The following is a 13,124-nucleotide window of genomic DNA, read 5'->3' on the forward strand; positions in this document are numbered from 1 at the left end:
GTTAAAAAAAATATGGTCTTTTTTCTGCAACATCAAGGTATATATTGACGCTTACATAGGTCTGGTGATAATGTTCCCCTTTAACCAAGTTGAAAAATGTATTGGGGTGTTACCATTTAGTGGTCAATTGTACGGAATATGTACTGTACTGTGCAATCTACTAATAAAAGTTTCAATCAATCAATCAATCAACACATTTACGCACTACTGGGCATTGAATCGCCTCAACAGTGTACAGAACGGGCTATTTTCTGGCGCTTTTAACAACCAATAAACTCGCATCAGCAATTAAAACATAAATTATGTGGTACTGTCAAAATTAAAATTGCAAAAAAACATATTCAACATGAAAAAAAAAAAAAATACAATATTTTAACTCACAAATTGTAGCACCCATTCGACGCCGTATAAGCAAGTGGTGCCGCTCATAGTCGCTTGATTAGAGTGGAAGTGGCGGGCATTTCCCCATTTCATCGTCATAACAGCTGAGCTAGCTTCCGTGGTTGGCTGACATGGTCTCACAAGATGTAGTTTCTCTTGAATTATCCTTCTTGAAAATGACCTTGCAAATATATATCTGCCATCTAATCAACATTTGATCCTTTTTGACTGTACTTAAATGTATAATGTATTTATGTTATTCACATGTGAATAATGCTGTATAATAGACTGTATTTATATTATTCACATGTGAATAATGCTGTATAATAGACTGTATTTATATTATTCACATGTGAATAATGCTGTATAATAGACTGTATTTATGTTATTCACATGTGAATAATGCTGTATAATAGACTGTATTTATGTTATTCACATGTGAATAATGCTGTATAATAGACTGTATTTATATCATTCACATGTGAATAATGCTGTATAATAGACTGTATTTATATCATTCACATGTGAATAATGCTGTATAATAGACTGTATTTTTGTTATTCACATGTGAATAATGCTGTATAATAGACTTTATTTATGTTATTCACATGTGAATAATGCTGCATAATAGACTGTATTTATGTTATTCACATGTGAATAATGCTGTATAATAGACTGTATTTATGTTATTCACATGTGAATAATGCTGTATAATAGACTGTATTTATATTATTCACATGTGAATAATGCTGTATAATAGACTGTATTTATATTATTCACATGTGAATGATGCTATATAATAGACTGTATTTATATTATTCACATGTGAATGATGCTGTATAATAGACAGTATTTATATTATTCACATGTGAATAATGCTATACAATAGACTGTATTTATATTATTCACATGTAAAAAATACCTAAGTGTTTATTGTCTATTGTGAGCGAACTGTGGTGCTGAATTTCCCCCAGGGATCAATAAAGTACTTTCTATTCTATTCTATTCTATTAGGTGGTGATTTCTCTGCTAGCCCGGTATGGCTACGGCGCAACACTTCCTGCTTCCTGCTAAATTGCAACTTGTGATTGGATACTCACTTTGGAATGACAAGTGAGTATCCAATCACAGTCTCGTTAACCTAGATAGGCTACTGTCAACAACGTGTGACCTGGTTGGCTATCGCAACTGTCTATCAACTGTATGTGTTTTCAAATTCATCCGCTAACGGTCCCGGTGAGTATCCAATCGCAGGACGCGTAAATGTCACATTCAACGTGAGGCCAGCTAGAAGGCCTTACTGACAACAACTCCTGATCTGATTGGCTATCGCAATTATCTATCAACTGTATGTTCCCGTTCACATGTGAATAATGCTGTATAATAGACTGTACTTATATTATTCGCATGTAAATAATGCTGTATAATAGACTGTATTTATGTTATTCACATGTGAATAATGCTGTATAATAGACTGTATTTATATTATTCACATGTAAATAATGCTGTATAATAGACTGTATTTATGTTATTCACATGTGAATAATGCTGTATAATTGACTGCATTTATATTATTCACATGTGAATAATGCTGTATAATAGACTGTATTTATATTATTCACATGTAAATAATGCTGTACAATACTGTATTTATGTTATTCACATGTGAATAATGCTGTATAATAGACTCAATTTATGTTATTCACATGTGAATAATGCTGTATAATAGACTGTATTTATATTATTCACATGTAAAAAATGCTGTATAATACTGTATTTATGTTATTCACATGTGAATAATGCTGTATAATAGACTCAATTTATGTTATTCACATGTGAATAATGCTGTATAATAGACTGTATTTATGTTATTCACATGTGAATAATGTTGTATGATGGACTGTATGTATGTTATTCACATGTGAATAATGCTGTATAATGGACTGTATTTATGTTATTCTCATGTGAATAATGCTGCATAATAGACTGTATTTATATTATTCACATGTAAATAATGCTGTATAATACTGTATTTATGTTATTCACATATGAATAATGCTGTATAATGGACTGTATTTATGTTATTCACATGTGAATAATGCTGCATAATAGACTGTATTTATATTATTCACATGTAAATAATGCTGTATAATAGACTGTATTTATATTATTCACATGTAAATAATGCTGTATAATAGACTGTATTTATGTTATTCACATGTGAATAATGCTGTATAATAGACTGCATTTATATTATTCACATGTGAATAACATAAAAAGACATGCACCTGGGGATAAGTTGATTGGCAACACTAAATTGGCCCTAGTGTGTGGATGTGAGTGTGAATGTTGTCTGTCTATCTGTGTTGGCCCTGCGATGAGGTGGCGACTTGTCCAGGGTGTACCCCGCCTTCCGCCCGATTGTAGCTGAGATAGGCTCCAGCGCTCCCCGCGACCCCAAAGGGAATAAGCGGTAGAAAATGGATGGATGGATGGACATGTGAATAGTGCTGTATAATAGACTGTATTTATGTTATTAACATATGAATAATGCTGTATAATAGACTGTATTTATGTTATTCACATATGAATAAGGCTGTATAATTGACTATTGTTGATTCTGAAGGCCTTGGGCAGATTTGGTACAGCATGGCAACATAAGCTAGCTGAATTCTGATTGGATACAAACTCTATACACTGAAAACAACAGCACTGGAAGGAGCATAATATGACATGAAGATAATATGAATACTTTTAGATATTTAGGGAAAGTAAATAAAAAATTACTTTTATCTTTAATTATGATCATGATTTCTGGTTATGTTAGGCCAGCAGAGAAAGCCTTGCTGGCCCTGACGCCACACCACTGGTCCTCAGCAGTACACATTGATTGAGTTAGAGGAGAGCTCTGCTGTTTCCAAGGAGCTTCTGCAAAAAAGCTAGTCAGAGATCATCTCTAATCACAGCACCTTTTAAGAAGCTGCTGCAAACACGTGAGTCTCTCACAAGTTTTGTTTTAACTGAACTCGTGGGCCACCAGTTGAATAGCCCAAATTATGAAAAAAGAGAGGACCTAAAATGGAACCTTGAGGAACACCACTGGTATAAATAATTTGAACAAATGACTACTGGCTGCATCTGAAGTAAACGAGCTACAACAACACCTTAGTTCAGGGGTGCCCACACTTTTTCTGCAGGCGAGCTACTTTTTAATGTACCAAGTGGAAGGGGATCTACTTCATTCATATATATAACTTATATTTATTTATTTATGAAAGAGACGTTTTTGTGAACAAGTTAAAGGTGTTTAATGATAATACAAGTATGCTTAAAGGGGAACATTATCACAATTTCAGAATTGTTAAAACCATTAAAAATCAGTTCCCAGTGGCTTATTATATTTTTCAAAGTTTTTTTCAAAGTTTTTTTCAAAATTTTACCCATATCCCTAAAAAAAGCTTCAAAGTGCCTGATTTTAACCACCCGTCCATTTTCCTGTGACGTCACATAGTGAAGCCAACACAAACAAACATGGCGGAAAGAACAGCAAGCTATAGCGACATTAGCTCGGATTCAGACTCGGATTTCAGCGACTTAAGCGATTCAACAGATTACGAATGTATTGAAACAAATGGTTGTAGTGTGGAGGCAGGTAGCGAAAACAAAATTGAAGAAGAAACTGAAGCTATTGAGCCATATCGGTTTGAACCGTATGCAAGCGAAACCGACGAAAACGACATGACAGCCAGCGACACGGGAGAAAGCGAGGACGAATTTGGTGATCGCCTTCTAACCAACGATTGGTATGTGTTTGTTTGGCATTAAAGGAAACTAACAACTATGAACTAGGTTTACAGCATATGAAATACATTTGGCAACAACATGCACTTTGAGAGTGCAGACAGCCCAATTTTCATCAATTAATATATTCTGTAGACATACCCTCATGTCAGCAGGCCAGGGAAGCTAGGGTCGATATTCTTCTCTTGATCATCTTCGGGACAGTGTGAGCCAAGACATCCAGGGGGTTTAGCTCGCTCGTCTGCGGGAACAAACTGCCGCCATTGCTTGCCGTGTTACCGAGGTCCTTTGTCCCTGAATTGCTCACACACTCCGGCAGATTCAATGGGGGTCTGGCGGCAGATTTCTTTGACTTTATCGTTGGAAATGCATCTGCTTTGAGTGTCGCAGGATATCCACACATTCTTGCCATCTCTGTCGTAGCATAGCTTTCGTCGGTAAAGTGTGCGGAACAAATGTCCAATTTCTTGCCACTTTCGCATCTTTGGGCCACTGGTGCAACTTGAATCCGTCCCTGTTCGTGTTGTTACACCCTCCGACAACACACCGACGAGGCATGATGTCTCCAAGGTACGGAAAACAGTCGAAAAAACGGAAAATAACAGAGCTGATTTGACTCGGTGTTTGAGAAAATGGCGGATTGCTTCCCGATGCGACGTCACGTTGTGACGTCATCGCTCCGAGAGTGAATATTAGAAAGGCGTTTAATTCGCCAAAATTCACCCATTTAGAGTTCGGAAATCGGTTAAAAATATATATGGTCTTTTTTCTGCAACATCAAGGTATATATTGACGCTTACATAGGTCTGGTGATAATGTTCCCCTTTAACACATATAGATTCCTTTCTTTCATGAAGACAAGAATATAAATTGGTGTATTACCTGATTCTGATGACTTGCATTGATTGGAATCAGACAGTAGTGATGATAACGTCCACAATTTCAAATGGAGGAGAAAAAAAAGTCCTCCTTTCTGTCTAATACCACATGAAAGTGCTTGCTTTCTGCCATCTTATTTGTCCAGCTACCATACTCCTTTTTATACACTTTACAAGACATACATTGGCGGCAAACTCCGTAGCTTGCTAGCTTGTGCGCACCAGCTTTCCGAGACTCTTATTTTGTTAGCGCAGGCAGGACGGAGCAGAGCTTTTATTGTGAACACAGGAACTGTGCGGTCGGTCTTTCGAGTTTGTCTGATATTGAATGGAATTGTGCTGAAAATTTTAATTTCCCCTCTGGGATTAATAAAGTATTTCTGATTCTGAGTTTTGACGGTAGGTGTTTCTCGCCTTCCTGTCGGTCATTTTTTCTTAATAATGATCTAGCAGCAGCCAGCGTCATCTCACAAGACCCTTGGGTGCCGTGAATGTCAATCAAGTGACAAAAGTGGCGTCTTGGTGAATATTGATAATTGCTCATTTCCAGGTCTATTTTTTTAATGCCTGGCTGGCGATGGACTGACACACCCTCCGCCATCGACCGGTAGCTTGCGATCGACATAACGGGCACCCCTGCCTTAGTTAGATAAATCACATTACAAAAAAAACATAAAAGGAGAGGACTTAAAGGGGTGCCTTGAGGAACGCCTCAGTTCACAAGTTTGGACCCAAGTGTTCTATGTTTGCGAGCAAGGTTCAAATGTCAATGCAATAATCTGCCAATGTGTTTACAGTGCTCAAAGTTCCACAACAGGAGCATTCCAGTGTCATACCTGCCAACTTTTGAAATCAGAAAAACCTAGTAGCCAGGGTCCAAGGGCCGCAGGCCCCGGTAGGTCCAGGACAAAGTCCTGGTGGGGGGTTCAGGCTTCGCCCCCCGACGCAAAATGATTATTAGCATTCAGACAGGTTAAAATGTTGCTAAAACCATCACTTTTCTATCAGTCACAGTGACTTTTCAAAACAAAAATATTCCGTCTTCATGACATCGGCGATACTTTTTGAGGATTCTGTTCCAAGTCACTGAATAATGTTTGATGTTTTGGTTCGACCACATCCATATTTTTTGCCGATTTTCGAGTCGGGAAACATTTTCCGAAATAACTGTCCCATGTGATCAGCGATTGGAAGTCCATCCATCCATCCATTTTCTACCGCTTATTCCCTTTGGGGTCGCGGGGGGCGCTGGAGCCTATCTCAGCTACAATCGGGCGGAAGGCGGGGTACACCCTGGACAAGTCGCCACCTCATCGCAGGGCCAACACAGATAGACAGACAACATTCACACTCACATCCACACACTAGGGCCAATTTAGTGTTGCCAATCAACTTATCCCCAGGTGCATGTCTTTGGAAGTGGGAGGAAGCCGGAGTACCCGGAGGGAACCCACGCAGTCACGGGGAGGACATGCAAACTCCACACAGAAAGATCCCGAGCCCGGGATTGAACCCAAGACTACTCAGGACCTTCGTATTGTGAGGCAGATGCACTAACCCATGCTCAATTATTGCCTCCGTAAATAAAACTTCGGCATTTATCACATCCAAAGAATCTGTTTGGGCGACGAAAAACGTTGAAAGTTTTCCACTTGTATCGCTAGCAACGGCATTAGACTTGTGTTTTTTTGTCCCAACGTGGTCTTTTACATCGCTAATTCCTCCGTGTCCGATCGAAAAATCTTGTCCGCACAAGGTGCAATTCGCGTAGTTTTCACCCTTTTTGGAACGGATAATTATTCCCGGATAGGCTTTTTAATATTCTTCTTGGAATGACTGCAGTTTTCTTTTCGGTTTAAGACTCGTTTGCGATTTTTCTCCGGCTGATTCCATGATCGTTCGCTCGTTTGGAAACAATGGCAACCGGTGCCTCGTGCTTGGCAGCGGTGCTATAAATAGCCTCGCGCATGGCATTCGGAATGGCTCGATAGGAAGTTACGGGAAGCAGTGTCGATTGTCATTGTTGTTACGCGATTTCGTGAATAAAACTTTAAAAAAAATTATTTTTTTTAATTAATGAAAAACCGTATTTTTTATCACTGCAACCGTAACCCGGAATAGGTTGATGAAAACCGTACTAATTACGGGAAAACCGGAGTAGTTGGCAGGTATGCAGTGTTTTTAGGAATTTGCTGCAAAATATTTGCCTCCCAAGTTTTGAACTGACATCCCTGCTCTTTCTGGTAAAAGTGAAGTTAAGTGAATTATATTTATAAAGCTTTTCTCTAGTGACTCAAAGCGCTTTTACATTGTGAAACCCAATATCTAAATTACATTTTTTTAAACCAGTGTATAGGTAGCACTGGGAGCAGGTGGGTAAAGTGTCTTGCCCAAGGACACACCGGCAGTGACTAGGATGGCGGAAGCGGGGATCGAACCTGCAACCCTGAAGTTGAAAATACCTGTAAGGGTCAGCAGCAGTGTTAGCGTGCAGGGGATACACAAAATAACAACATCCAGTCCATATTTAGTCAGCGCCTGACCTGACTAACCTGTTCTCACTGCACAGCTCCGCATCAAATGCAAGTTCAAATGTGAAGCCTCAGCACACAAAGTCAGGAATAGCAGACGTTTTCTGAAGGAAACTCAGGGACTCTCCACCAAACTTCACCTAAAAAACTCCCATTTTCAAGTAGCCCTCATAAAAGAAAACATGGACCTCCACCAGCACCCCCAAAAAAATGTTGAATATATTTGAGGGGAATTCACACAATTCGGCATTAATTATGTAGGACATAACGCACTAAAACATAAATGACGGCTCGTTTTTTTGCTGATGTGCGATAGTCGCCATAGTACGACAAAAGAGTCCTTTTCTTATTGAAGTCTGGCACGGTAACACAAGCCAGTGGCGGCATGTTGCCAGATGTTCGCGGTTACACAAACTGTTGCTTAGCAAAGTCAGTATTGTTTATAGTTGTACTTAATGCCATTTATTTAATACTCTTCTTCCTGACGACACATTCACCTGACAACATTACAGAAATGTTTTCTTTTAAAGTATGATAGTAGCGCGCATTACTCAAGTCATTCCAACAGTAATGTTTACCATATTAGCGTCGATGGTGTTCATCTGTGGAGCCCGACTTGTGGGGAACTTTCGGCCACAGCAGCACCAGCGTATCCCGGCATAGTCTCGCCTCCCCGTGCGGGCACCAAAGTATCCTTGCCTCGGGCGTTAAACTTGTCTGGCGAATGCTACAAGAACATCGTCCGTTGTGCGTGTAAGGTCGACATCTTACGAGGACTCCACCGTAGATGGTGAGGCTCGCTCAGCCGACATAAGCGCCGCGGTGGACAGTCGGAACCCGTGTGGCACCTCGGGCTGCTGGAAGACAGCGGAGGACGTAAGCACCGCCCACCGTGTCATGTACGGAGAGGCGTGGCCGTCCATATCAAACATACCCCTCGTATACTATAGCTCAGCAATTGGAATTTCTACCAATCAATTGTGATTGACTTAGTTCGGATCGAATCTCTGTATTTTTGAAGCAGATTCCTAAAAACAGCAAACCTCTCCTGTCATTAGTAGGATATGTGGCGTTTATAAGATGCTAGTTTAAGCACACTTGTCGTGTAGAAGATCTTTGACTACTGTTTTTGGAGTAGGTTCTTAAAAACAACAGAGCGCTGGTTTCAAATAGAGGATCTTTGACTACTGTTTTTGGACTACGTCCCTAAAAACACCCCCGTCAAATGGTGGACCTTTGACTACTATTTTTGCGGGTCCTTTAAAAAAGCACAGCACTCCTGCCATTTAGAGGATCTTTGACTACTGTTTTTGGAGTACGTTCTTAAAAACAACAGAGCGCTGGTTTTAAATAGAGGATCTTTGACTACTGTTTTTGGGGTTTGTCCCTAAAAACACTCCTGTCAAATGGTGGACATTTGACTACTATTATTGCAGGTCCTTTAAAAAAGCACAGCACTCCTGTCATTTAGAGGATCTTTGACTACTGTTTTTGCAGCAGGTCCGTAAAAAAACAGCAGTGCACTGCTGTAATTAAGAATATTTTTGCTGTTTTTAAGAACATGTTAGTTTACGCACTCTTGTCGTGAAGAGGATCTTTGACTACTGTTTGTGCAGTAGGTCCTTAAAAGCAGCAGAACATTCCAATCAAATGAGGATCTTTAAATACTGTTTTTGCAATAAAAACAGCAGAGGGCTTCTATCAAAAAGATTACCTTTGACCAGTGTTTTTGCAGGTCCCTAAAAACTGCAGAGCACTCGTCACTAAGAAGATATTTGCTGTTTTTAAGAACATGTTAGTTTAAGCACTCTTGTCATGAAGAGGATCTTTGACTACTGTTTTTGCAGTCCATCTTTAAAAACAGCAGAGCACTCCTGGTCAATAGAGGAGCTTTGATGACTGTTTTTTCAGTAGGTCCCTAAACGTAGCAGAGAACTCCTGCCGTATAGACGATCTTGGATGACTGTTTTTGCAGTGTGTCCCCAAAACAGCCGAACACTCCTGTCATATAGATGATCTTTGACTACTGTTTTTGGAGTAGATTCTTAAAAACAACAGAGCGCTGGTGTTAAATAGAGGATCTTTGACTACTGTTTTTTGACAATGTCCATAAAAACACTCCCGTCAAATGGTGGACATTTGACTACTATTTTTGCAGGTCCTTTAAAAAAGCCCAGCACTCCTGTCATTTAGAGGATCTTTGACTACTGTTTGTGCAGCAGGTCTGTAAAAAAAACAGCAGCGCACTGCTGTAATTAAGAATATTTTTGCTGTTTTTAAGAACATGTTAGTTTACGCACTCTTGTCATGAAGAGGATCTTTGGCTACTGTTTTTGCAGTAGGTCCCTAAAACAGCGGAGCGATCGTGTCATGAAGAGGATCTTTGACTACTGCTTTTGCAATATGTCCCTAAAAACAGCAAAGCGCTCCTGTCATATAGATGATCTTTGATTACGGTGTTTGCACTTTATATGCTGTTTTTGCAGTGGGTCTTTCAAAACAGCAGATCACTCCTGGTCAATAGAGGAGCTTTGATGACTGGCTTTTTTCAGTAGGTCCCTAAAAATAGCAGATAACTACTGTCTTATAGAGGATCTTTGATGACTGTTTTTGCAGTGGGTCCCCAAAACAGCCGAACACTCCTATCACATGGATGATCTTTGACTACTGTTTTTGCAGTAGGTCACTGACAAAAGCAGAACATTTCTGTCAAATGGAGGATCTTTGACAACTGTTTGTGCAGTAGGTCCGTAAAAACAACAGAACACTCCAATCCAATGAGGATCTTTAAATACTGTTTTTGCAATAAAAAAAACAGCAGAGGGCTTCAATCAAAAAGATGACCTTTGACCCGTGTTTTTGCAGGTCCCTAAAAACTGCAGAGCACTCGTCACTAAGAAGATATTTGCTGTTTTTAAGAACATGTTAGTTTAAACACTCTTGTCATGAAGAGGATCTTTGACTACTGTTTATGCAGTCGATCTTTAAAAACAGCAGAGCACTCCTGGTCAATAGAGGAGCTTTGATGACTGTTTTTTCAGTAGGTCCCTAAACGTAGCAGAGATCACCTGCCGTATAGACGATCTTGGATGACTGTTTTTGCAGTGTGTCCCCAAAACAGCCGAACACTCCTGTCATATAGATGATCTTTGACTACTGTTTTTGGAGTAGATTCTTAAAAACAACAGAGCGCTTGTGTTAAATAGAGGATCTTTGACTACTGTTTTTGGACTATGTCCATAAAAACACTCCCGTCAAATGGTGGACATTTGACTACTATTTTTGCAGGTCCTTTAAAAAAGCACAGCACTCCTGTCATTTAGAGGATCTTTGACTACTGTTTGTGCAGCAGGTCCGTTAAAACAGCGGAGCGATTCTGTCATGAAGAGGATCTTTGACTACTGCTTTTGCAATATGTCCCTAAAAACAGCAAAGCGCTCCTGTCATATAGATGATCTTTGATTACGGTGTTTGCACTTTATATGCTGTTTTTGCAAAACAGCAGATCACTCCTGGTCAATAGAAGAGCTTTGATGACTGGCTTTTTTCAGTAGGTCCCTAAAAATAGCAGATAACTACTGTCTTATAGAGGATCGTTGGTGACTGTTTTTGAAGTGTGTCCCCAAAACAGCCGAACACTCCTATCACATGGATGATCTTTGACTACTGTTCTTGCAGTAGGTCACTGACAAAAGCAGAACATTTCTGTCAAATGGAGGATCTTTGCCAACTGTTTGTGCAGTAGGTCCGTAAAAACAACAGAACACTCCAATCCAATGAGGATCTTTAAATACTGTTTTTGCAAAAAAAAAAAAAACAGCAGAAAGCTTCAATCAAAAAGATGACCTTTGACCCGTGTTTTTGCAGGTCCCTAAAAACGGCAGAGCACTCGTCACTAAGAAGATATTTGCGGTTTTTAAGAACTTGTTAGGTTAAGCACTCTTGTCATGAAGAGGATCTTTGACTACTGTTTTTGGAGTACATTCTTAAAAACAACAGAGCGCTGGTTTTAAATAGAGGATCTTTGACTACTGTTTTTGGGGTTTGTCCCTAAAAACACTCCTGTCAAATGGTGGACATTTGACTACTATTATTGCAGGTCCTTTAAAAAAGCACAGCACTCTTGTCATTTAGAGGATCTTTGACTACTGTTTTGCAGCAGGTCCGTAAAAAAACAGCAGTGCACTGCTGTAATTAAGAATATTGTTGCTGTTTTTAAGAACATGTTAGTTTACGCACTTTTGTCGTGAAGAGGATCTTTGACTACTGTTTGTGCAGTAGGTCCGTAAAAACAACAGAACACTCCAATCCAATGAGGATCTTTAAATACTGTTTTTGCAAAAAAAAACAGCAGAAGGCTTCAATCAAAAAGATGACCTTTGACCCGTGTTTTTGCAGGTCCCTAAAAACTGCAGAGCACTCGTCACTAAGAAGATATTTGCTGTTTTTAAGAACATGTTAGGTTAAGCACTCTTGTCATGAAGAGGATCTTTGACTACTGTTTTTGCAGTAGATCCTTAAAAACAGCAGAGCACTCCTGGTCAATAGAGGAGCTTTGATGACTGTTTTTTCAGTAGGTCCCTAAACGTAGCAGAGAACTCCTGTCGTATGAAGGATCTTGGATGACTGTTTTTGCATTGTGTCCCCAAAACAGCTGAACACTCCTGTCATATAGATGATCTTTGACTACTGTTTTTTTCAGCAAAACAGAGGAGCACTCCTGACATATATGATCCTCGAGTACAAACTATTTCTTGTGTTTGATATGATGACATTATTTATGAGCATATAATCCATTAGGTGAGGTAAAAATGTGAAAGTATGAATCCTGTGTTGACATTCTGTATTTAATATTAATAGTAGTGAAGGAAAATGGCCGTCCCAGAACTATATAGTCTTGAAATATAGGATCAACTCTCTGGAAACTATGTTGGGGTTGTAGAGACAGAAAAGGTTTGACTGTACTTGCAAAAATGGGATAACATTTTTTTTTCCTGAATTGCCTAAGAAGAAATAAAATGAAAAAGTAATAGAAAGTGTAACTGGCATAAAGTGAGTTGAAATGCTGACATGTCACAGACTTTATGACAAGTGAATGGAAAGAATGAATGATTTATAAGGCAATATTGAAAGGAATTGATCCGCTTAAAACACTTTTAATAATTCATGCTATCCAAAGATGTCGTCTCACAGCTCAAATGTAGGAGCATGCTCAAAGTCGACACGTCAACTTCCCCCCCCCTGCGGTTCCACTTTTACTCGGTGAATGGTTAGGACGTACTTAGATTTGGCTAATTGTATTCTGTATTTGTATCGTATACGACACGCTCCATCCAATGTTCCTCTTGTGGTCGCCGGTGGAAGAAGTGGGCGGGACTTGGGCGCACGCAACATATGGGAGTTATAGAATGACTGGAATGTGACCGCTCACACGCAGGTTATTCATAAAAACCTTCACATTTCCTAATGCAGTGATTTTCAACCACTGTGCCGCGGCACACTAGTGTGCCGTGAGATATTGCCTGGTGTGCCG

The 13,124-nt window shown here is 39.5% G+C and overlaps 1 protein-coding gene across 3 annotated transcripts in view; it reads right to left on the reverse strand.

Moving 5' to 3' along the window:
• The window catches only part of tmcc3 (transmembrane and coiled-coil domain family 3), a 63,204-nt gene that overhangs the window by 18,866 nt on the left and 31,214 nt on the right, over positions 1-13,124 (reverse strand). Inside the window, exon 1 of one of the 3 annotated variants that reach the window (XM_061983654.1) lies at positions 8,170-8,440. The exons of the other annotated variants lie outside the window; for them this stretch is intronic. Within the exon in view, the coding sequence (XP_061839638.1) occupies positions 8,170-8,193 (24 nt within the window). The 5' untranslated portion in view covers positions 8,194-8,440. Of the gene's footprint in view, positions 1-8,169; positions 8,441-13,124 lie in introns of those variants that run through there. 3 annotated transcript variants of the gene reach the window in all.

The sequence above is a fragment of the Nerophis lumbriciformis genome, linkage group LG25, assembly GCF_033978685.3.
Source record: "Nerophis lumbriciformis linkage group LG25, RoL_Nlum_v2.1, whole genome shotgun sequence".
NCBI lineage: Eukaryota > Metazoa > Chordata > Actinopteri > Syngnathiformes > Syngnathidae > Nerophis > Nerophis lumbriciformis.